Source organism: Rana temporaria, chromosome 1 (assembly GCF_905171775.1).
Source record: "Rana temporaria chromosome 1, aRanTem1.1, whole genome shotgun sequence".
In the NCBI taxonomy this organism is placed as follows: domain Eukaryota; kingdom Metazoa; phylum Chordata; class Amphibia; order Anura; family Ranidae; genus Rana; species Rana temporaria.
In genome coordinates this window covers 579,541,836-579,567,645 of record NC_053489.1, presented here as the reverse complement: position 1 = coordinate 579,567,645, position 25,810 = coordinate 579,541,836, and the positions used below count along the sequence as shown (strand labels likewise).

The 25,810-nt window shown below is 45.8% G+C and overlaps 1 protein-coding gene across 1 annotated transcript in view; it reads right to left on the bottom strand.

Annotated features, from left to right (window-relative positions):
- LRRC66 (leucine rich repeat containing 66) overlaps positions 1 to 21,029 on the bottom strand; it is a 35,652-nt gene extending 14,623 nt beyond the window's left edge. The window contains exons 1-4 of the mRNA XM_040334904.1: positions 20,792 to 21,029; positions 17,450 to 17,851; positions 11,797 to 11,966; positions 10,680 to 11,019 (exon numbers count right to left, since the gene is read on the bottom strand). Of these exons, the coding sequence (XP_040190838.1) occupies positions 10,680 to 11,019; positions 11,797 to 11,966; positions 17,450 to 17,843 (904 nt within the window). The 5' untranslated portion in view covers positions 17,844 to 17,851; positions 20,792 to 21,029. The remainder of the gene's footprint in view (positions 1 to 10,679; positions 11,020 to 11,796; positions 11,967 to 17,449; positions 17,852 to 20,791) is intronic.
- Positions 21,030 to 25,810: the final 4,781 nt, after the last annotated feature.

Here is a 25,810-nt window from a genome sequence, read left to right as displayed (position 1 = left end):
TAAATATGCAACTTAGATACGACGGCGTAAGAGACTTACGCCAGTCGGAGCTAATACAAATCTATGCGTAACTGATTCTAAGAATCATGTGCATAGATACGACACCTCAAACTCAAACTCAGAGTTACGACGGCGTAACTGGTACAAGAATCTGGGCCTCAGTCTCCAGGCAGTGGCCACCCCAGTCTAACACTAGGGAAAAAGCCCAGAGCCAAGCCCAAGAGCAGAAAAGAACTTGGGGTTCAAGGTCTAAACAGTCCCCCAAAACTTTCCAATGAAGGGATGCCCCCGCTCGGCCGAGTGGGGGGAAGGCTGCTGCATTTTGAAAATGCCTGGCGGAATGAGGTTCAGGATAAGTGGGTCATCGCCACAGTGTCCTCAGGCTACAAGCTAGAGTTCAGAGAACTTCCGCCACCCCGTTTTCTGAGATCAAGAGTTGCCAAAGATCCAGAAAAAAGAAGGCCTTTACTGTTGGCCTTGGAACACCTGTTGTCTTAAGGGGTAATCGTGGAGTTAGCCCCATAGGATAAGGGGTCAGGATTCTATTCAAACCTGTTTACGGTTCCAAAACCAAACGGGGATGTCAGACCTATCCTAGATCTGAAAAGTCTGAATCAGTTTCTGAACATTCGCTCCTTCCACATGGAGTCTGCCCGTTCAGTTGTTTCCACCCTTCAGGGAGGAGAATTCCTGGCATCAATAGACATCGGAGATGCATATCTACATGTGCTAATATTTCCTGCTCACCAAAGATTTCTAAGGTTTGCGGTGGATCAGCGCCACTTTGTGGCCCTTCCTTTCGGGCTGGCTACAGCACCTCGAGTGTTCACAAAAATACTGGCCCCCGGCCCTAGCAAGGCTAAGGGCACGATGCATAGCAGTAACAGCCTACCTGGACGATCTGTTGATCATAGATCAGTGTGCCGCACGCTTAGGCCACAATGTGCACAGCACAGTGGAATATTTAGAGTACCTAGGCTGGGTCCTCAATCTGAAGAAATCTTCCTTGCAGCCTCAAAAAAGGCTAGAGTACTTGAGCATGATTATAGACATGTCCCTAAGCAAGGTATTACTTCCCAAGCCGAAAGCAAAAGCCATTGGAGACATGGTCCGAGTGGTAAAGGCGAAAAGAAGGCCTTCCATCCGTCTATTCATGAGATTATTGGGAAAGATGGTAGCTTCATTCTAGCCTGTCCCTTACGCCCAGTTTCACTCAAGACCATTACAGGGTGGAATTCTGTCAGCTTGGAACAAAGATGTTCAGGCCCTGGATCTTCCTATGATCTTATCACCAGGGGTTCGCCAGAGCCTCAATTGGTTGCTCCCCCAAAATTAGGAAGGAAAATCCTTCATTCTAGTTACCCGGAAAGTGGTGACCACAGATGCCAGCCTTCTGGGCTGGGGGGCAGTGCTAGAAGAAGCATCTGCTCAGGGGAAGTGGTCCGGGCCAAAAAGCTCCTACCCATCAATATTCTGGAGATTCGGGCAATTCGTTTGGCCCTCAAAGTTTGGTCTTACAGACTGCAAGGCTGGCCTGTTCGGGTTCAGTCCGACAATGCTACGGCCGTGGCCTATATCAATCACCAAGGAGGCACCAGAAGTGTGGATGCCCAAAAAGAGGTGAATCACATCTTGGCCTGGGCAGAATGGCATATTCCTTCGCCTATCTGCGGTCTTCATTCAAGGGGTAGAAAATTGGCAGGCGGATTTTTTAAGCTGCCAGCAACTGAGTCCAGGAGAATGGTCTCTACACCCTGACATGTTTCAAATCATATGTCAGAAATGAGGAACCCCAGATGTGGACCTGTTGGCTTCCAGGTTCCACGCAAAACTAGACAGCTTTGTGTCAAGAACAAGAGATCCCTATGCTCAAGGATGAGATGCCCTGACAATCTCATGGGATCAGTATTCCCTGATTTATGCGTTCCCTCCAGTTCCGCTTCTCCCACGATTCCTTCAGAGAGTCAAGAAGGAAGGAAAGTCTGTGATTTTGGTCACCCTGGCTTTGCCTAGGAGACCCTGGTACGCAGAAGTTGTAAGGCTGGCAGTAGGAAGACCTTGGGTTTTTCCATTACGCCCATACCTACTGTCGCAGGGTCAAATATTCCACCCTGCCTTACAAAGTCTAAATTTGACGGTTTGGCTGTTGAGACCCACATTCTGAGAAAACGTGGGCTCTCAGGGCCAGTCCTATCCACTCTGGTTAATGCTAGGAATCCGGCCTCCAGACTCATCTACTACAGAATCTGGAAGCCATATGTTTCCTGGTGTGAACCCAGAAAGTGGCATCCTAGAAAGTTTGCCATTAACAGGATTCTTGCCTTTCTTCAGTTGGGCTTAAATATGAAGTTGGCCTCGAGCACTATCAAGGGCCAAATCTCGGTGTTGTCTGTATTTTTTCAAAGACCGCTTGCCTCTCCTTCCCTAGTCAGGGCCTTTGTTCAGGGTGCACTGTATTTGAATCCACCGATTAAGTCTTTTGTGTGCCCATGGGATTTGAATTTGGTGTTATCTGTTTTACAGAAGCTATCTTTTGAACCTTTACACCAGGTTTCTCTAAGTCTGTTGACACAGAAACAGTTTTTTCTTGTAGCCATATCCTCAGCTAGGAGGGTATCGAAATTGGCGGCTCTTTCGTGTAAAGAATCGTATATGATTATTCATGAAGACAGGTTGGTGCTGCGGCCTCACCCAAATTTATTACCTAAGGTGGTTTCAGGTTTTCATCTGAACCAATTAGTCCTACCGTCTTTTTTTCCAGATCCGCAGTCTGCGGAGGAAGAGAGTCTACACTCTCTAGATGTAAGAGCGGTAAAGGTTTATCTGCAAGCTACGGCTCAGATAAGGAAGACGGATTTTCTATTCATTCTGCCACAAGGCCCAAAGAAGGGCCAGGCAGCGTCAAAATCCACAATTGCAAAGTGAATCGACAAGTCATTATTCAGGCCTATGGTTTAGAAAAGAAGATCCCTCCTTTTCAGATGAAAGCGCACTTGACTAGAGCAGTTGGTGCTTCATGGGCAGTGCATCACCAAGCCTCCATGGCTCAGATCTGTAAGGCTGCTACTTGGTCTTCGGTCCATATATTTACAAAATTCTACCAGGTAGATGTGAAAGGTTACGAGGATGCAGCCTTTGGGTGTAGTGTGCGGCAGGCTGCAGTATAGATCCTCTGGCTCGATGGCCTTCTTATTCTGATCTGTGTCTCCCTCCCCTTAAATTTTAGCATTGCTATGGGATATCCCATGAAGTAATTAAGGCTCTGTGTCCCGTGATGTATGATCAAGAAAATAGGAATTTTTAATACAGCTTACCTGTAAAATCCTTTTCTTGGGAATCACAGGACACAGAGCTCTCACCCCTCTTCGGAGTTAACGTGGAATGCTTATTGCTTTGCTACAAAACTGAGGTACTCTCAATTTGGGAGGGGTTATATAGGGGAGGAACTCAATTTTAATTGAGTTTGTCAGTGTCCAATCACCTGTGGTGACTACATAACCCATTAAGTAATTAAGGCTCTGTGTCCCGTGATGTATTCCCAAGAAAAGGATTTTACAGGTAAGCTGTATTAAAAAATCCTATAATTTACTTGTTTTGACCTTTTTTGTTTTTTTACATTTCTACTGTTCCTAGTTTTTGGCGTAGGCAAATGATGTCATACATATTAGGAGTCTTCAGGAAGGGAAGAGGGGTTTACTCAGATGGCAGATGGATTCCAGGAAGTAAATGCTACATGAATCATCTGCCCTTACTCAAGATGGCTGCAGTCACAAATGCTATGGGAGTGTTTTTCTAAAGTGATTTCTTAGCGAAATAAAGTACCATATCATCCCTTTAAAACCAAACACATATTAATTACACAGGTTCTGAGGCTAATTGTATACAGGTAAGGCACTAAGTTAATTTAATTACCACCTTGATCAGCCACAGAACCAGTGTAATTCATATGTGTTTGGTTTTAAAGGGATGAGGTGGCAATGCTAGCATAGAGACTTGGATGGATGGGTGAGTTTGCTTTGGATATACCGTATTTATCGGCGTATACCGCGCACTTTTTTGCCCTGAAAATCAGGGCAAAATCGTGGGTGCGCGGTATATGCCGATACCCGCTTTCCAGCGCCGAGTTTGAAAACTGCGCCGACATATACCGAGCGCAGTACACTCGGGTATAGTCGGCAAGTCTCGGCTCCTTCCGCGCTCACGCCCTGGACGTGCAGGACGTCAGCGCGAGAGTTGCCGAGCCTGCCCGACAATACACGAGTGTACTGCGCTCTGTATATGTCGGCGCAGTGTTCAAACTCGGCGCGGGAAACGAGCGGCGAGGACGCCGCAGAAGGATGCAGGACCCGACGAAGAGGACACCCGAAGCCGCAGACGGACCCCGGACCCGACGAAGAGGACACCCGAAGCCGCAGAAGGACGCCGGACCCGACGGAGAGGACACCCGAAGCCGCAGACGGACACCGGACCTGACGAGGCCGCCGATGGACGCCGCGCAAGACACCAAAACTGTTAGTACAAAAAAACGTATTTTTCACAGGATTCGGGGCTACTTTAGGGGTGCGCGGTATACGCGGGAGCGCGTTATACCGCGATAAATACGGTACTCATCAGCATACAACATAATAGGTCCCAATTACAAAAATATTTTCCACTGACCCAAGAAAGATGTAGCCGTCAGTGCCTGGTATAAGCCTGCTCTGCAGCCACCAGAAAGGATTGGGGGATCTCCTGCCTGCAGGCGTTGGGTCCTCCTGGAAGAGGACCTCCCTCCCCCCACCCAGCACGCGCGCGGGAATTAATCTACCTATAAAGTGGAGGAGGGGGAGACGATCCTAGGACGTCGGGGGGGAATGGCTTAGCGGCCGAAGTGCACGAGGGACACTGTGCACGGCACAAGTGCAGGGCCCACTCCCTTATAAACTGTTCACTCTGCAATCTGGTGGCTGGTGGAAAAGAGGACACAGAGCACATGTGGCGCACGTAAACTGTATGAGCAGTTCTTTTTTTTTTTTTACTTGGAAAAAAACAGCTTTATTGATATAAAGCACATGTAACAAGTCATTCAGGTACATTTAACAATAAAAGAACCTTTACAAACGCTGGTCAGTGTAAGGAAATATGCAAGTATGTTATGTACAGTCACATTAACACAAGTGCCCTGAGTCTGTTGGCTGCTTAATCAAACATACATTTACAAGCGTGCCACAGGTACATATGCATTCCTCACTGGGTATGGGCCAATTACACACAGGTTTCCCCATCCTCCAACCATCTATCCCAAATCTTGGAATATTTTTGCGTAGACCCTCTATGCGTATAAATCAGCTTCTTGAAGGGGAATGTATCATTAACTGCTTTTTTCCATAACTGTAATGTGGGGGGCACATTTTGCATCCATCTCTGGGCTATCACTTTCCAGGCTAGAAATAGTGGGGTAGATTCAGGTAGCAATTACGCCTGCGTATCCATAGATACGCAGCGTAATTGCTAAGTAGCGCCGGCGTATCAACTTTCTGTATTCAGAAAGCTCGATACGCCGACTGTAGCCTAAGATACGACTGGCATAAGGCTCTTATGCCGTCGTATCTTAGGCTGCATTCTGACGCTGGCCGCTAGGTGGCGTTCCTGTAGTTGTCAGCGTAGAGTATGCAAATTGCATACTCACGCCGATTCACAAACGTACGCGCGCCCGGCGGTCGTGTTTTACGTCGTTTGCGTTCGTCGCTTTCGTCGTAAGGCTGCTCCTGCTATTAGGAGGGGCAGCCAATGGTAAGTATAGACGTCGTTCCCGCGTCGCGATTTTCGAAATTTACGTTGTTTGCGTAAGTGGATCGTGAATGGCGCTGGACGCCATTTACGTTCACGTTGAAGCAAATGACGTCCTTGCGACGTCATTTACCGCAATGCACGTCGGGAAATTTTCCCGACGGAGCATGCGCAGTACGTTCGGCGCGGGAACGTGCCTACGGGATCATTTAAATTACGCGCGCTTACGCCGGCCCCTTTTACGAAACGCCGCAGCAAATTACGGAGCAAATGCTTTGTGAATGAAGCGTAGCTCCAGTAATTTATGGAGGCGTAGCGTAAAAACGGTACGCTGCGCCGCCGTAGCAGTGCGCGCCCCTACCTGAATTTACCCCACTGTCTCAAAAATGAAGATTTTGTGATATTTGTCCACCTCTACGTCTGGCAGTAGCCCCAAAACACACAGCCTGGGGTCCAGTACCACCGGGGATCCCATGTTATCGTGGAGGAAGCGGACAACCTGTGTCCAATATGCCTGGACACACGGGCAGCTCCACATGAGATGGTAAAACGAGCCTGGGTCAGCTCTACATAATCGACACAACGGGTCTGGTGCGTGTTGAAATTTTGCCAATCTGATCGGCGTCAGATATGCTTTGTGTATAATATACAGTTGAGTCAGTCTGACAACTTGGGGGACACTGTCTTGGCTCCCTCTAGAATCTCATCCCAGTCAGCATTATCTATGGGACCTAAGTCCGTCTCCCACGCAGTTTTGGCCCTGTGAGTGATAGCAACTGCCTCCCGTTGTCTGATCGTGCAATATAGGTGTGATATAAGCCTAGAGGGGTCATCTCCCAGAACTATATCCAACACAGGGGGGGTCCATCCCTATATCCAGGCTTGGCAGCTGGGTTCTGAGTGCGTGCCGGAGCTGCAGGTATTTGAAGGCTAATTGGTGTGGCAGAGAGAATTCCTCTTTAAGGGCCTGAAACTGCTTAAGCCCGGAACCAGACAGAACCTGGTGCAGATACAGTATTCCATACCTAGCCCAGACTACCGAATCAGGAATTGTTCCCAGTTCCGGCATATGCTTGTTAAGCCAAAGTGGGGTGTGGGAGTGAAAAATACCCACATTCTGTTTTTTGAGAGATATTTCCCATACCGTTTGGTGGTGTGCCAGCATGCCCGAGTTATACCATGCGGCGTGACCGGGTGTGCTTTTCCCGTGAAAGATGGCCTGGGCTGGTGTGTAAGCCGGATGTCCCGGTTTGTCACAAACCAACGCTCTGTATAGCTGCATTTCCGACATGTGGAAGTGGTATATGTGGGACAGCTGCGAGGCTAGGTAGTAGTCCTGAAGGTTCGGGAGGGCAGCGCCCCCCATATCCGTGTTTTTTTTTTAGGATTTGCCATGCTAGTTTGTGTCTACCATTACCCCAGCCAAATAAACTTAAGATGGCTTCCATCTGCTTAAAGAGTTTTAAGAGAATGTATAAAGGGGCATGCCACACCATGTATAGAATCTTGGGTAGTATGATCATTTTTAATAAATTTATGCGCCCCATCACCCCTAAGGGTAACCTGGACCATATCTGTGTTTTGCCTTTAAGTAATTCAAACAGAGGGGTTACATTCAAGAGTGTATAGTCAACCAGATCCCTAGTTACTTCCACTCCCAGGTACTGTAAGGGCTTACCTTGTGTGGAGTCCATTTTGCAGGTTTGTATGCTCACCCTTACAAATACATACAGCCCACAGTAATAAGGTAAGACACTACCTGAACTGTGAATCTGTGCACGGGGGCTTGATAGGGATTTGCCAAGGATAGTCGAAGTATAGCTGTGGTCCAGGATTCCAGAGAGAGTCAGGTAATAACTGACGGAAAGTTCAGGGTTGCAGACAGGAAGCAAAGACAAGTCCGGGGCACAAGCCGTGGGTCAAGGGCTGGAGAAGGCAGGGAAAATCCAAAAGTACAGGCCGGGGTCAAAGGGCAGGAAACAGCAGCATTTCAGGGTACATAAGCCAAAAGGGTCAGAAGCCGGGGTCAGTCTTGTAGGCTGCAGAACACCACAGGAACACAGGATCCGTTGGCACAGACAGGACCATCAGAGAACAATGAACTGACCCCTCCCTCATAGTGAGGCAGGGCTTTATACCCTGGTTGATTAGGAAACCTGCCTCAGCTGGACCAGGATAACCAAGTGCAGATTGTAGGTAGATCCAGAGACAGGCAATCAGCACATAGTTCAGAACCAGGCTCCGACGGACAGCAAGCAGCATATCAACTTGAGAAGTGGCTCAGAGGCAAAGACCTGGAGCAGCAATGGAGAAGTCCTGGGTTCAATCCCACCCAGAGCCACTTGGGGCGTGACCACGCCTCGCTGTCTGTTTGGCACGGTAGCGATCGTGACAGGTACTTAATCTTGGATACTTTAGCTAATGGCAATGGGGGGTTGTGAAAGGGGGGGGGAATACATTGATTGGAAGAATTTAGGACTTATCCCAGTTTATACGCAGACCCGAGTATCCCCCAATTTGTTCTATGAGTTGTAAAGCAGCTTGTAGTGAAGGACCCTGGTCCGCCAGATATAATATGGTGTCATCGGCATACATTCCTATTTTGTCAACCGTGGGGCCTTGGCGCAAACCCTGAATATCTGGGTGTGCTCTGATGGCAATGGCTAACGGCTCTGCAGCCAGCGCATACAGTAAGGGGGAGAGGGGACACCCTTGTCGGGTACCCCTCTCCAATGGAAACTGCTCCGAGAGCCATCCATTCACAAAGATTCTCGCCTTTGGCATCTGATATAGGAGCTGTACCCATTTTATGAAACGCGGCCCGAATCCATAGTTATCTAGACATTCCCATAAAAATAGCCATTCTACTGAATCAAAGGCTTTAGCTGTATGGGAACACTTAGCCCCCTGATCAATCCCTAGGGTGGCCAGGGGGGAAGGGGTTAAATGTGTAGCCTAGTGAGTTTTCTAACTGTAAGGGGAGGGGGGTGACTGGGGGAGGTGACCGATCTGTGTCCCTATGTACAAGGGACACAGCATCGGTCTCCTCTCCCTGACAGGACGCGGATCTCTGTGTTTACACACAGAGATCCACGGTCCTGCTCAGTTACTGGGCAATCGCGGGTGCCCAGCGGCCATCGCGGCCACGCGCATTGTGTTCCCAGTAACGCAGCGGGTGCGCGCGCCCCCTATCGGCTTTAAAAGATGAGGACATAATATGACGTCCTGTCAGAACAATTGAGCTACCTTGCCGCCGTCAATTGACGGCGGTTGGTAGCTGAGTGGTTAAAGGGGACGTACAGGTACGTGTCTATGCCTGTCTGTGACATTCTGCCGACGTATATGTGCGGTTGGCGCTCCTTAAGCGGTTAAAAAACAAACAAGACTTTACAATCACTTTAACATTCCCTAAGCTGAAGGGTGCTTTGTAAAACCGTGGCCCAGATTCAAGAAGCACTTGCGCCCGCGCAACCATAGGTTGCGTGGCGCAAGGGCTTACTTGCTCCGGTGTAACGAGTGCTCCTGATTCAGGAACCTCGTTACACCGACTGCAGCCTAGGATGTGACAGACATAAGCCTCCTTATGCCTTCACATCCCAGGCTGCATTCTTGCGTTGGCCGCTAGGGGGCGCGGCCTTTGTGATCGGCGTATAGTATGCAAATTGCATACTACCACCGATTCACAAAAGTTGCGCGGGCCCTGCGCACGCAAGGTACGGAGTTTCCGTACGGCCACTTTAGCATAAGGCTGCTCCTGTTAATAGCAGGCGCAACCAATGCTAAAGTATAGCTGCGCTTCCCGCTCGCGACGTTCAAATTTTACGTCGTTTACGTAAGTGAACCGTGAATGGCGCTGGACGCCATTCACGTTCACTTAGAAGCAAATGACGTCCTTGCGACGTCATTTGCCGCAATGCACGTCGGGAAAGTTTCCCGACGGAGCATGCGCTGTTCGCTCGGCGCGGGAGCGCGCCTAATTTAAATGATTCCCGCCCCCGGCGGGATCATTTACATTAGGCAGCCTTACGCACGGCTGATTAACATATCGCCCGCGCAATTTACGGAGCAATTGCTCCGTGAATCGCGGTCAAAGCGCAATATTTGCGTGGGCGCAGAGAAAAATTTTTGCTCTTTGCCCACGCAAATATTGCGCGATTCTACCTGAATCTGGGCCCTTGTATATACTGCCCTTCAACTAAAGCCTGTGTGTACAAGGCCTTAAAGTGAATTGTAAATCTGATTTTAAATTGTAAAGATTGTGATTACATCTGAATTATAAAGCTAATTAAAATAAGAATAACTAACTGTAGATATGAGATCTAGGTTTGTTTGTGGCATTCAAGTAGAACTAAAAACAAAACTATTTTTCATTTTGGAGTAAGGAAGGGTTAAAAATTTGTCAGATTTTTGTTGTGCCATCTGTGTCCCATTGGGGAAATTTTCTTTTACTTCCTGTCCCATAGCCAAAACAGGAAGTAAGAGGAAATCCTGGGGTGTCACTAGAACTAGTGCCCTTATTATTGGTAGATTTCCCCTCAGTTCCTGTTCTGGTGTCAACCCAAAATGTGAGATTTTCTTTTACTTTAATTTTCAATGATAACTGTAAACAGGACACACATAGAGAGAATGAATCTCCTTAACAGGGGCACAGATAACAATACAAATGGACAGGTGTTATAATCCCTCTCCACTCTATAAAAATAAAATAAATTCAGGCATCACTTTAATTACGGTAGTTAAAATGCACTTACTCTATATAAACAAGCTTCAGTACATGTAAACCACTTCCTGAAACGACCTACGCTGGTCAGACCGGAAGTATGAAAGCGGAAGTGATGTAGTAAGCCCCATCCAACATGTTTCGTCACATTGATATCATCAGGAAAAAATAAATATGTTATATTACTTACTCAACTGGTTGAAAGATTCACAGTCCAAAGTCGCCTCCTCTCCAGCAGTGATTAATAGTGTCTTGTCATAGACATGGCTGTAATCAGACGTCTGGCAGGATTTGCTGATTTCTACAGAAAGGATGAGCTGTCCTGCTTTAGAGAAGGGTGTACGACATGTAGCATTCCATGGTTTCCTCACTCCAGGAGATAGAGATGAAATTAAATATTTTAAAGGCTGAAGACTGCAATCACAAACCCATGGATTGTCTGATAAATCAATATCTGCTTTCAGGATGTGTTTGAATAAAAATACCAGGGGTGAGAGGCTCAAAAGAGTATTGCTATTTAGCTTCAGAACCTGTAAAAAAAATTACGATAATTACATATTTAAACAATATTTTTGATTCTGCTTTTTAACTTGGGTTATTTATTTTGTCTACCAAAACCCCTTCTTTATCCAGCCTAAAAGATTCACCTTTTTGTGATCTTATTACAGCAAGCTAAAATCTATTTGTATAAATTTATTTTACTGTGCAAAAAAAAAAAAAAAAAACTATTCTAAAAACCCTTTCACACTGAACTCGCAGGGCGTCGGCAGTAAAGCGCTGCTAGTTTTAGCGACGCTTTACTGTTGTTTTTTAGAGGTGATTTTCGCCCGCTAGCTGGGGCTCTTTTAACCCCCGCTTGTGGCAGAATAAAGGGTTAAAATCGCCGCTGCCGAGGTGCTTTGCAGGAGCTTCAGCCCATTGATTTCAATGGGAAGGGGCGCTTTAGAAGCGATGTATACACCGCTCCTAAAGCACCTCAAAGAAGCTGCTTGCAGGACTTTTTTTGATGTTCTGCCAGCGCAGCGCCCCAGTGTGAAAGCACTCGGGCTTTCACACTGGGATTGCAGATGAGGCATTTTACAGGCGCTGTTTTTAGCACTAAAGCGCCTAAAAAACGCCTTCAGTGTAAAAGGGGTGTTAATGATATCTGCTACAGTATATAACTTGCATACATAAGAAAACTGTTCTCATGGATAATAAATGAACAAGCAGGAGCCAGTGTTCAAGCCATGATTTCCCTAATAACCTGTTTTTGCTTTTCTAATTCGTTAGATTTGATTTTAAATAACCCAAATAAAGCAAGTCACCTGTAGATTTCTGAGATCCCGAAATGAATCTGGATGTATGTTGCTGATCCTGTTCTCCCCCAGATCTATGTGCTGGAGATTTGTGCAGTTTGCAAAGTCATCTCTATGAACATACAGAATTCTGTTGGCTGATAAGCTAAGAGTCTGTAAAGATTTCAGTTTGCACAGTCCTGTATGGGAAAAGTATAGTGTAAGTAAACACAATGTTATCCGATATAGGTGGTACTATTTTTTTACACACTGACTGCTTTGAAAATGTAGTTTAATTTGGTGGATGCATCTTATTGATTGGTGGGCAAAACCCATATAACCCATATAACTCAAACACTGCCAGACTCTCTATTAGAGCCTGGCAGCGCACACTGTACCTTTCTTATAGAAAAACAAGCGTTGTAAAAACTGATTTAGAGCTGTCTTCGGGCCGGTCACATGACTCGCGGCCGCTGTACAGCTCCGATGGATGGATACTGGAGGAAGGGCCATAATCTACCTCTGACGTCAGCCGGGGAGATCCCATAGCTACTCAGCCTCTGCTGCAGTAGCCACGGAAATCGGCCAAGACTCTGTATTTACAGCGCTCGTTTTCTAAAAGAATAATGAAATGTGCCCTGCCAGGATATGCAAGAGTTGCTGGCAGTGAGCAAAAAACATTTTACATTTTACTAGAAGTAGAGACGGAGGCACAGACACGAGCCGACAAGCAATTAGACTACGGTGATCAGGGCAGAGCTTCCCTGATTTTTGTGGTCTGTTTAGAGAGGGGATACAGGAAGTGCCACGTTCAGGTTTTTTGATAGTTTAGAGGGGGGCAGATTACACAGCACAAGCACTGTGCTGTTTAATATGCTTTAAGGTACCAGGAAATCTATTATTATTTGGGGTTAACAAATGCTTTAAGTCCTCTGACCACTGGAAGCACCTTTTTTCATCACATACAGGGGGCTTTCACATTAGCATGTTGCAGTAACGTGCAGTAATATGCACCTTGTAACGGGAGGGCCCGTGGGACCCAGAGGCTCTTGCAGGGTGTGGGGTACTTCTGTTTCAGCTTCACTGATGACTCTTGTGTCTAAAGTCATCCTATGTCCACTAGGGGCATAGGATGACTGAGAAATGATATCTTGGACTACATGAGATGGGGCAGTAATATAATCCACAATATATTCAAGAATGTCTGGAAGAACTAATTACAGGTTGTTGATTCTGAACCCAACAGGTCAACAGAAGAGTGACTCATTCATGTGGGAACACAGACTGTTAAGGGGGTAATTAAGTCTGCTACTGTCATGTAAACTAACCTTAGTCTGGCTTCTAAAGACCTTTTCATTGTGTGATGATAATTGACACTGTATTGTGTGAATTTCTATTGATGATAAATGTGTATTGTATAGCAGGTGAGAAGAGCCGGAGTCATGATGTCTGACTTGTCAGCTGTAGCTAATTAGCTCATGTGGAATGTGTCAAACCTGGTGCCAGAAAGTCTACCCAAGATGTGTATTGGAGGCTCGTTAGGAAGCATTGTATAATGTTGTGGGTGGAGTTGAGTCATTGTTCATATTTGGTTGCTGACTGTATATAAAGAGCCTGAGTTTACCAATAAAGGATCTATTCGTTTTGAACCAGAGAACAGAGCTGTGTGTGTTTCGTTTCTGGGGGAAATCTGTATGGGCCATGTTCGTCTGTTGGATTGTGGAGTGGCGATAAGCTGTCGTGGGTGGGTGGAATGGAATATCGTAAACGGCGTTAACCCCTGACCGTTACAATTGTTGGCTAGTAGTGGGATGATTCCATCGCCAGAAGAACAGCTACAAGAGGACACAGGACAATGGAGACACAGTCTGAACGGCTGAAGCTCTCTTCCCTCAATCCCTCAAGGACTTACTGGAGAGCCGGGGCAGACCGGCCAACAACTGTAAGAAAAAGGACATTATCGCATAAACTAAGACTGGCACAGTATGGTCCTAACTAAGGTTGTCCCGATACCGATACTAGTATCGGTATCGGGACCGATACCAAGCATTTCCCCGAGTACTTGTACTCGGGGAAAATGCTCCGATACTTTACCAATAGCTGACTTTCCCTGTATCCTCCTCCAGTTCCCCCATCCGTTCTGCTCTCTCTTTCCATGCTCCTGTGTCCCCCCTCAGTGCCGCTGCCGTTCTGCTCTCCCCCTCAGTGCCGCTACCGTTATGCTCTCCCCCTCAGTGCCGCTGCCGTTCTGCTCTCCCCCTCCGTGCCGCTGCCGTTCTGCTCTCCCCCTCCGTGCCACTGCCGTTCTGCTCTCCCCCTCTGTGCCACTGCCGTCCTGCTCTCCCCCTCCGTGCCGCTGCCATCCTTCTTTCGGCTCTCCCCCCTCCGTGCCGCTGCCGTCCTCTGTTCTGCTCTCCCACCTCCGTGCTGCTGCCGTCCTCCAATCTGCTCTCCCCCTCCGTGCCGCTGCCATCCTCCGTTCTGCTCTCCCCCCTCAATGCTCTGTGTCCCCCCTTCATGTCCTCCCCTGCCCCCTCTGTCAGGATGGAGAGCGGCGGTAGGAGCCGCTAAACCCAGCTCCTACCTTTTCTGAATGAACAGTGATCACTAACTCTGTCCATTCATATGACTGAGCATCGTAAACTGTGTTTACGATGCTTCAGTTTGTGAATGGATAGGAGCCTCTGTCTCCTGTCCATTCATTTCCAGTGCAGCTGAGAAAGGGACTGAGAAAGGGACTGGGGAATCTGTGTCCTTAGTCCCTTTCTCTGTCTCAAAAGTGAGATGTCAGAGGTCTGTTATGACCCCTGATATCTCACCAAAGCCCCCCAACAGGGCTAAGAAAAAAAATGGCAATAAATAATAAAAAATAATTAATTGTAAAAAATAATACGTATTAAAATAAAAAAACACACAGACACATCCACCCCTCCCCCCCAAGAAAGCATCGTAAAAAAAAAAAAAGTGAAAAATTAAAACTGTAAAATAAAAAAAAATACTGACACATGACAAAAAAAAAGAATCGGTATCGGCGAGTACTTGAAAAAAAGTATCGGTACTTGTACTCGGTCTTAAAAAAGTGGTATCGGGACAACCCTGGTCCTAACCCTCCACTGGAAATCATAGACCTGGTTATAGCGGCTGTGGATGCAACTTGGCTACATCAAAGAGGTGCTGCAGCAGCAGAAGTCACAGCAGCACCAACTGAAGAGAGAGGAGAGGTACAGATACCAGTCGCCATGGAAGAGGAATTCAGAAGGAGGTTACAAGAGATGCGGATACAGCATAGAGGACCAGTATCAGAGGAGGTGTGGCTGGGATGGTCTGATTTGATCCGTTGCCAACTCTGGAAGGAAGCGCTAGCTCTTGAGCAGCAACACCAGGGAAAGGTTCTCCTCTCCATCCATGTAAGGTACTGGCCGCTGTATGACGTACGAATGCTGTTGTTGGGGGAACAACCGAAGCAGGAGTGGACAGCCGAGTTAAGCAGGCTGATCCGGGCAGAGATGCGGTTGGACGAGAGCTACAGAGCCCTCCGGTGGTATGTAGCCCAAGAGTGCCCATGGTCAGCGGATGAGAGCCCCACGGAAGGCTATGACTATGATGGCCTGGGATTGTTGTATTGGAGGATATCCAGTGATCCTGACTTTGGGAGTGACTGGGAGTGGCGCACAAAGACGTCCTTTTTTTCCCACAAATAGAGCTTTCTTTTGGTGGTATTTGATCACCTCTTTTATTTTTTACGCTATAAACAAAAGAAGAGCGACAATTTTGAAAAAAACACAATGGGCCAGATTCAGAAAGAAGCGCCTATCTTTAGGCGGGCGTAGCGTATCTCAGATACACTACGCCGCCGTAACTTAGAGCGGCAGGTCCAGTATTCAGAAAGAACTTGCGCTCTAAGTTACGGCGGCGTAGTGTAAATGGGACGGCCTAAGCCCGCCTAATTCAAACTAGGCTGGTAGTGGGCGTGTTGTATGTAAATTATTTGTGACCCCACGTAAATGACGCGCTTTACGAACGGCGCATGCGCGCGCATGTTCAGTATCACGTCAAATTTTCTCCCTAAGATATGTCGGCTCAATGTTTAGGCGACGTGAACGTAACCTACGCCCATCCCCATTCACGGACGACTTACGCAAACGACGTAAAATACGACGCTGTTCCGACGTTTCCAACATCCATACCTAACATGACTTACCCCTGCTTTATGAGGGGTAAAGTTACGCCGGACCGACGCCTTACGTAAACGGCGTATATGGATGCGCCGGACGGAACTATGTTTGTTAATTGGCGTATCTAGGTCATTTGCATATTCGACGCGGAAATCAACGGAAGCGCCACCTAGCGGCCAGCGTAAATATGCACCCCAAGATACGGCGGCGTAGGAGACTTACGCCGCTCATATCTTGGCAACCGTGAGGCGTATCTGATCCTTAAATCAGGCGCCAAGATACGACGGCACACACTCAGACTTACGACGGCGTATCTGGAGATACGCCGTCGTAAGTTGTTTCTGAATCTGGCCCAATATTTTTAACTTTTTGCTATAATAAATATCCCAATTTTTTTTTTAAAAACTATTTTTTCCTCAGTTTAGGCCGATACATATTCTTCTACATATTTTTGGTAAAAAAAAATCGCAATAAGTGTATGGTGATTGGTTTGCGCAAAAGTTATGGCGTCTACAAAATAGGGGACAGAATTATGACATTTTTTTTATTATTTTTTTTTTAATTATTAATGGCGGCGATCTGTGACTTTTATTGGGACTGCGACATTATGGCAGACACACACAGATCCACATCCTTGTCTGTGTAACCACCGATCGCGGGTACCTGGCGGACATTGCGGCCGCCAGGCACGGGCATCGGCACCTCAGTGATGCGGCGGGCACGCGCGCGCCCCCCAGTGGCCGGAGGAGCCGATGATGTCAATAGACATCCTCCTGGAATTGTAGAGCCACCTTGTGGCCGTCAAAGTACAATGGCCTGGATACCAAGTGGTTAAGGAGCGGGCTGGAAAGTTGTCTGCCACATCCTTGACAACCGATGAGTCATTAGCTGCCATTCTGGTATGGATTCTAATTTTTTTTTTTTAAATGACAAACCAGACCCTTATCCAAGCATGCAGCCTGTGAGGTCAGGAACGAGAGGGGATGAGCGAGCTCCCCCCTCTCCTAAATCATACCAGGCCACATGTTGCATGTCTGTGGGGATTTGTGTTGATTCAGCCCAAAAAACACTTGTGAGGATTTGTTTGGAGATGTTAGAAATGTTCTGTTTATACAATTTGCATGTGCGCCAAAAATGACAGGTTTTGACAAATTAAGTACTCATCTGTCCAAATTGATCGGCTCAGCTTTTCTGATCTACCTCATACAAAAATTTGTATAAATCCAAAACTGGTTTGTAGGCGCTCACGTGTCTTGAAAAAGATGGAGTGAGCTTCATCGAAACGTTGACAATAAAAACACTGCTGTTTTTGATCTTCCTCCTCTGAAAGACCTGTGAGTGTGGGTGAGCACCTGGGCATTTACTTCAAACATATAGTGCCATGGCTACCCTTGGCACTGTCACACAAAGTTTCTGATAGGCCATTAATATAATTTTCATCTTGGGCATGCTTGGATCTTACAGTGGACCTGAACAGGGTTATATCATTTGCTGCAGTTATTTCTTACCTTTGGGAATAGCAATCAGCCTGTTTCCATTTAGAACAAGTCTCTGTAATGAAGTCAGGAATGCACCTTTCTCATTCATTGACATCTTGTAGATCTGGTTATTTGTGAGGTTTAAGGTTTCCAGAGATGTAAACTTGTAGAAGACATTTAGATGTAATGCTGACATCATATTATAACTAAGATCAATGTGTGTGGTGGTCCGTATGCATCTTTGGAAATGGTTTGTCTGATTCAGGAAGAAGTGATCTCCAAGAGTGGTAATTCCTGTGGATCTGCAGTTCAGAAAATGGACATTGTTCCACTGACATCCAGAATAACGAGAGGCGACTTCATGGCATCTGACAGAGCCAGCAAGAAGGCAAGCAATCACCATGAATAAGCAGTGACCTTCCATAATTGTTACTGTGTAAAGGAAAAACAAACCTCTGACATTAAAACAAACTTGGCATCAACCAAAATACAGAATTTATGTTACTTTTCCCAAAAACCCACTCACATATTAAATTTTTTTTTGTGTTTAATATCACTTTAAAGCGGGGGTTCACGCTTCCCGAAAATAGCCGAAATAGGACTTGGCTCTTCATGGCGCCTGCGCAGTCAGCTCCTAGTCTGTGCGCAAGCGCCGTATAGCGCCGCAAAGAGCCAAGTCCTACTCCAGGTATTTTCGGGAAGCGTGACGCGCCATAGCCGGCCGTCAATCATGTTCCCTCTGCATAGGAACGCCCATTCCCCGCGGGGAGTCTGAAACTTAACTACGGGATTAAACTGTGAGTACGGCGCAAAAAAATAAAATAAAGGCATACTGTAGCTCATGCTAGTATGCTCGATTTCATGGTAGAAACTTGTTTTTTAGGGTGAACCACCGCTTTAAGCAAAACTGATGGAGTGACATCATTGCGGCTTGGCCAGTCAAGCGGTCGCAACTTGCAAACTTGTAAGGAACACCGGGTGAAGATGGAAGCCTCTGCAACGGTGACAGCGCAATGCTGGAGGACTTTGTTCCAAGGTAAAGCCACGTACACACGACCATTTTTCATGTCATGGAAAAAAACGTAGTTTTTCTCGATGTGATTCGTATCAAGCCTGCCTTGCATACACACGATCATGAAAACAAAAAAATGCTCGAGCAAAGCGCGGTGACGTACAACACGTACGACGGCACTATAAAGGGGAAGTTCCATTCGATTGGCACCACCCTTTGGGCTGATTATGCAAATTTCCCTTCTCATAACTTGCTTCTGAGTATGCGCGTTTTATTCCCCGTCGTTAAAGCGTACACACGATCTTTTTTCACGACGTGAAAAATGTAGAGAAAAATTCTCTGGAGCCTACACATCATCGTTTTTAATGACCAATTTAAAAAATTGCATTTTCACGTTATGAAAAACGGTCGTGTGTACGCGGCATAAGTCTTTCATAATGTCCTAGTATGGCTTCACCTTGCACGATGCAATTTTTTTTTTTCTGTTCATGTTTACTAAATTACTACCACTTTAAGTAGGTTTGAAAATGTACAGCCCCCATTCCAAAAGAGTTGGGAGGCTGTTTAGAATCTACATACAAACAGAATGCAATGATTTGTGAATTTTATAACCCCATATTTTTTAACCATAGAAAATAGAAAACATATCAAATGTTTAAACTGGGAAAATGTAAGAAACATTTTTTTTTTAAATCGATGACAGCAACATGTCTCAAAAAAAGTTGGGACAGAGCAACAAAAAGCTGGCAAAGTATGTTGGATTAACAAGGAATAGCTAGAATAACATTTTGAAACTAATTAGGTTAATTGGCAACAGGTCAATAAGATGATTGGGTAAAAAGAGCATCTTAGAGAGTGCCTCAGAAGTAAAGATGGGCAGAGGTTCAACAATCTGTGAAAAGATTGTCAAGCAGTTGCAGACTAATATTCCTCAACTTTAATTGCAAAGACTTTAGATACAGTATACCATCATCTACAGTATATAATATCATCAAATGAGTCTGAGAATCTGGAGAAATCTCTGTACACAAGGGACAGGGCTGAAACGCAATATTGGATACCCGTGATCTCCGGGCCCTCAGGTGGCACTAGCATGATTATGTGATGGACATCACTGAATGGGCTCAGGAATACTTCCAAAAATCAATGTCCGTGAACACAGTTCGCTGTGCATTTTTTTCCTTTCGATTTGTTATTAATACATTAGGTTTTAACCACTTCAGCCTCCGGACCGTATTGTTGGTCAATGACCGGGCCACTTTTTGCGATTCGGCACTGCATCGCTTTAACTGACAATTGCGTGGTCGTGCGACGTGACTCCCAAACAAAATTGGCGTCGTTTTTTCCCCACAAATATAGCTTTCTTTTGGTGGTATTTGGTGGTATTTGATCACCTCTGCGGTTTTTATTTTTTGCGCTATGAACAAAAATAGAGCGACAATTTTTTTTGTAATAAATATCCCCAAAAATATATAAAAAACAATTTTTTTTCCTCAGTTTAGGCCGATACGTATTCTTCTACATATTTTCCGTAAAAAAAAACGCAATGAGCATTTATTGATTGGTTTGCGCAAAAGTTATAGCGTCTACAAAATAGGGCACAGTTTTATGGCATTTTTATTTAATATTTTTTTTTTACTAGTAATGGCGGCGATCAGCGATTTTTATCAGTTCTGCGACCTTATGGGCGGACACTTCGGACACTTTTGACAAATTTTTGGGACTATTGACACGCGCCCGCCCCCCGCTCGCCCCTGGTCCCGATGCGCGTACCTGGCGATGCGCGCAGGCGGGCCCCTATTGGCTGAATCGCGAGATGACGTAGATCTACGTGATCACGCGCAGGGAAGTCGACCTGCCGCCGTATAACTGCGGCGGCTTGTCGGCAAGTAGTTAACTGTAATAATACTATTTATGCTATATATATTACTGCCCCAGCTATATGTAATTTATATTTACAACAGAAATATCACAGAATTATATTGTAGTAATTTTCCAACAATTGGGTAGCTGTTGAATTCAATATTAGGTAAAACAGGGCATACTTTACAAAACATACCATGAATCCAGTGTGAGATTAGGCTATCCTAGGTATAGCATGATAACAAAGTCATACTACCATCTCAATTCTATTAGGACCCCACAACAAGTTCCTGTGTTAGAAGACTTAGCACTAAAATTCCCTAGAAAACGACCAAAGCACATGGATGACTGTGAAAGCTTGTGGATGTATAGTTTAAAGCAGAATAGGCCCCAGAATCAGTGACACCCTTCTGTATCAGTGTATTGTGAGAATGGATTTGCATGTTCCAAAACAAATCAACTTGAAATCTATAAGTTAGAAAGCAAGGGAGGAATACCTGTAGATTGTAGCCTCTGTCCTCCTCTGGATCAACCAGGTCCTTAGAACTTCTCACATTGTTTACATCCAGATATTCAATTTTTTTTTACATCTGCTATAAACCAAGACTCAAACCTTGAACTAAAAACAAAAAAGCATAAGCACTTCATTAGTCCTTTAGTCAATGGCTTGCTGCGCTAAGAATCTCAACATCTCTAGACTAAGAACGGTGTTATGGGTGTGCAGCTGACCACACTTCCCAGTCTTGCTCATTTTATTACTGTACAAAGTCTACAGAATTTATTACTTGGGATACACATAGTGAATGCGCAATCATTCGCATAGTTGTACCTAATAAACTCAGAGATGATGACAGGTAATTATTAGCCAATATGCCCATGAACCAAATGAGGCCACAACATACTCGCTAATATGCAAGAGGCACCAATAAATATGGCTTTAACCACTTGATCTCCGAAAAGGTTTTACCCCCTCCATAACTAGGGCATTTTTTGCTATTCAGCATTGTGCTAATTTACCTGGCAATTGCGTGGTCATGCAACACTGTACCCAAATTACATTTTTACTATTTGTTTCACATAAATAGCATTTTCTTTCGGTGGTATTTGATTACTACTGGGTTGTTTTTTACATACCGTTATAAAACATATCCAATGGAAAATAAAAAATCGAATTTCTTTATAAATCTAGGCCAAAATGTATTCTACTACATGTCTTTGGTACAAGAAAATCCCAATAAGTGTATATTAATTGGCTTGTGCGAAAGCTATAGCGTCTACAAACTATGGTGTATATACTGAAATTTACGCAGTTATATAAGCTATACTGTAATGGCGGTGATCAGCAACTTATAGTGGGACTGTGATAGGGTGGTGGGCAATCTGCCGCTAACAGACACTGACTTTGCTAGTGACACTAATACAGTGATAATACTGTACAATGACACTGTACTGAAGATACTGGCTGGGAAGGGGCTAACATCTAGGGGCAATCAAGGGGTTATCTGTGTTGCTAACAACGTGTAACGTGTGCTGCTTTTAATTTCTGATCTGGCTGTTTTTTTCTCTCTGCTTTTCACGGAGAAGGAAAAGCCAGATCGCTGTTCCCTGTACACAGAGTTCTATGTTTTTGTAAACACAGAACGCTAGGTTTGTTTGGACACAGCCGATCAGCAGGTTTCACTGGCTGAAATCTGCTGGCATATTTGTGCTGTGCCCAATCATAGCATGGGTCAGCAGTGGGCACACACATGCATTGTGCTGCGCTGCTTTTCTTTGCAGTTCCTAACTGCAGGCAAAACGGGTCAACACAAACTATTTTTGTCAAACGCTGCATTTTTAATTCGAATACAGCATTTGACAAAAATGAGAGTCAACATGAACCTTAGGTATCGCTAGTAGGAGAAACATTTTGATTTTACAGTAACCAATCAGACTCCTGCTGTCTGTCATAGATTTGTCAGTTTTAAGCTGCTAGAGGAGTTGTGTGATGGACCGCCTGGCCCCCCGCCTGCGCGCCTCTGCCAAGATATAGCTTCCGCCACTCTGAAACCAGTAACCAGGTATTATAGCTGTACCAAGAAACTAGACAGTTTAAACAGTAGCTTTGGTGCAAACTGGAACTCTTCATTGTAAGTTCACACAGAATTTATACTACACAAAATCAGATAAGAGCTTGATCACATTATCTTAAACAATTCAAATGTTAAACAGTAATATATATCATCAATACATCTAACGGTACATCTAATGAACAGCTAGCAGCTAACAGTAATCAAATCAATTAGCAATCCAATCAATAGCAAACTAATTAACCAGTAAGCTAATTAACAGCTAGGCCCCTAGACAAGCCTTGATCAGTCAGGGAATGCCCACCCCAGACTGTCCGGCAACAGATCTCATTAACCAACCCTATTTTCACATCCATCTTCTCACTGAGTTTCAAGTTGGCAGAAACAATCATGGCTTCCTTGACTGTTAAATGTGGTAATAACATGCCATCTTGCATTATATAACAGTACAGAGTCACACGTGGTAATTTTTATTTAATCGTTGTAAGATGGGCATGCAAGGCCAGAAAAACTGATTACCGTTGGGGTCTCATTCTTTTACAGTTTCCTGCCAATCAAGTCAAAGACTACAGGCCAAAGTCTTACAGGAAATTGTCAGCATTCCTAATCTGAGTTATATATTTCCATGAAAAAAAATGTAAAATGCATCCATGACATAAACTAAACAGGCACTTGTAGGGCACATAGATGGTTATTGTCCAGTCCTGATGGTTTCCTGGTATGATTAGTAGCTTTATGGCGCATACTAGACATGTGCATTCGTTTTCATCCGAATGCATTTTCGTTTTGAATGTTTAGGTATTTTCGTTATCGTTTTAGCAAACTAAAACGAACGCTCAGAATCCGAAATCCGAAAGATCCGACATAAAAAAATGCTTTATTTTCGTTGCTACAACAGTTCGATATAGATAGGAGATTCGACATGACGCTTACAATAGTGATCTGTGTCTATCGAATCTGTGGTCGAATATGCCTAACCTTAACTCTATTAGTCCAAGATTATTGTACATAGAGAGGAAAGATTCGACATAGAGAGAAAAGATTCAACATTATAGAGACAGTGTTGGGGTAAACCATTTGGCATGAACGACGAAGATTCGACGAAGCAGCAAAAAACATACAAACGTCAAATCTGTCATTGAAGGCTTATGGTGTCTGTTGAAAGTTGAAACCATACCTGAACAACATTTAGTTTGCTAAAGCACTGTGTATCATAAACAACTACTGTTTCTTTGAAAACTAAATACAGTACATGTTTTCACCCTTTTTCCAATCGTTTCTTGCAAAATCCTTTGTTGTCTACAGGCACACCAGCTATGGCTGTATGTCACATCTCAAGGTGAATTTCCAGTTGGCTACTACAGTGAGCCATACCAGCATTAGGTGTGACAATGCAGGAAAACACATGGGGCCGGATTCACGTACATCGGCGCATATATAGACCGGCGTAACACATCTCATGTACGTTACGCCGGCTCAATTTAGAGAAGCAAGTAGCGTATCCACAGAGTATTTGCGTCCAAATATGCGCCGGCGTAACGTAAATTACGAGGCGTAAGGCGGGGTAATTGAAAGTGGGAAGGAAGTGGGCGTGCTCCATTGAAATAAGCCGTGACCCCATGCAAATGAAGGGCCGGCCGCACTGCGCATGCGCGCATGACGCCGACTATGTTCAGCGCCTCACTGCGCATGCTCAGAACTCGGCCCGGCGTAATTAGTGAGATACGCCCAGTGCATAAATAGGCCCAGACATACGCCCTTCCATTGCAAAAGTACATCCATTTGTTTCCCTTCCTGAAGCAAGGTGCATTTGTTCTGTTCTCTGTGGCTGTTTGTTGGTTTGTGTCGGAGTGTTATTGGAGAGTGATATTGGAGATTGTATTTGCTGTTTGTTTTTGGTGTTTGTTTTTGGTGTCTGTTTTTGGTGTCTGTTTTTGGTGTTTGTTTTTGGTGTTTGTTTTTGGTGTCTGTTTTTGGTGTTTGTTTTTGGTGTTTGTTTTTGGTGTTTGTTTTTGGTGTCTGTTTTTGGTGATTGTTTATTGCAGAGATGGCAACAAGGAAGAGGAAGTTGAACTTCTCTCTGCGGGAGAAGGAGATTCTTACCAGGGCCATTACCCAATTTGGTCGGTATCTGCATGGCCCTGAGAGTCGGGACACCACCCCGGCCAGGAGGAAGCAGATCCTGCAGGTGAGACCCGGACCCGCAGTGGGATCCAAAAAAAGATAAATGACCTCTGCCGTGTGGTCCGTGGGAAGCTGGCCAAGATTACAGCACATGCCAGGGGCACTGGAGGGGGACCACCTTGCAATATTAGGCTGACTGCTGAGGAGCATGCGGTGGCCCAGTGCTTCCACAGGCAGCAAGTGGAGGGCCTGCCTGGCTTTGACTCCATTGAGGATGCCGTGAGGACAGGTACGTTTTTTTTTTTGCTATCTGGTGTGTAGCATGTGTGGGGGGGGGAGGGAATATGTGACAAGTGTGTATATCCTCCAACCTGTGAATGTTTTGTGTCATCCACAGATGTGCAGGAGGGTGCTGGGCCATCTGGCCAGTCCGCAGCCTCCACCGGACATCAGTCTGAGGAAGACACCCAGGCAAGCCCGGAGTCCTCTGAGGAGGGGAGTGCCCACAGCTCACCTCATGAGGAGGATGAGGAGGTTGAGGGGGAGGAGGTTGAGGAGGAGGTCACCAGTGCCAATGAGGTACTTCTCCATTTGGACGAGGCTCCCCCTGTGGCTGGCAGCAGTCAGGCCTCCATCAGGGCTAGCCCCTCCCACTCCTCCCCCAACAGGGCTTCCCCCAAGGGTCTCCCCTGCTCCCAGGCCACAAGCCTCATCTGGAGGCAGGAAGGCGACCCACAAGACCAGGGGGTGGCAGACGTTCTGCCGGCAAATCTGCGGAGGGACCAGGCCCTTCAGACCCGCCATCTGGGTCAGGTCACCCAGACTTTGGGCCGGATGGAGGAGAGCCTGGCCTCCATCAAGGAGTCAGTTGGGGACATGGGCTGCAACTCACTGGCTCTCATAAACTGCCTCAACGACCTGCAGACCGCCACAGCAGGCGTGGGTCAGGAGGTGCGTGGCCTGACCCAGGCAGTCCAGGCCAATACGGCAGCCTTCAATGTTGGCCTCAACAGAATTGCCGTGGCCTTGGAGGGCAGAGACCAGGGGATGCTCCTCCTTCCCCTCATTCCCACCCCCCCATGAGTCTCCCCTGCGGAGCCGGGGCCGTGGCCGTGGCCGGCCCAGGCGTGGGTCACGCCAACAACATTAAGTTTTTGTGTTTTTTTGTTTTCAGTGTTTTATTTATTTATTTATTTACTGTGATTATGATTTGTTTTATGTTTGTGAATGATGTATGATTGTGGGGGTGACATTCCTGCCGGAAAAGGGGTGTCACCCTCAGTTGTGGTGGAGAAGGGTTCCCCAGGACCAGGGAGAAGTGAT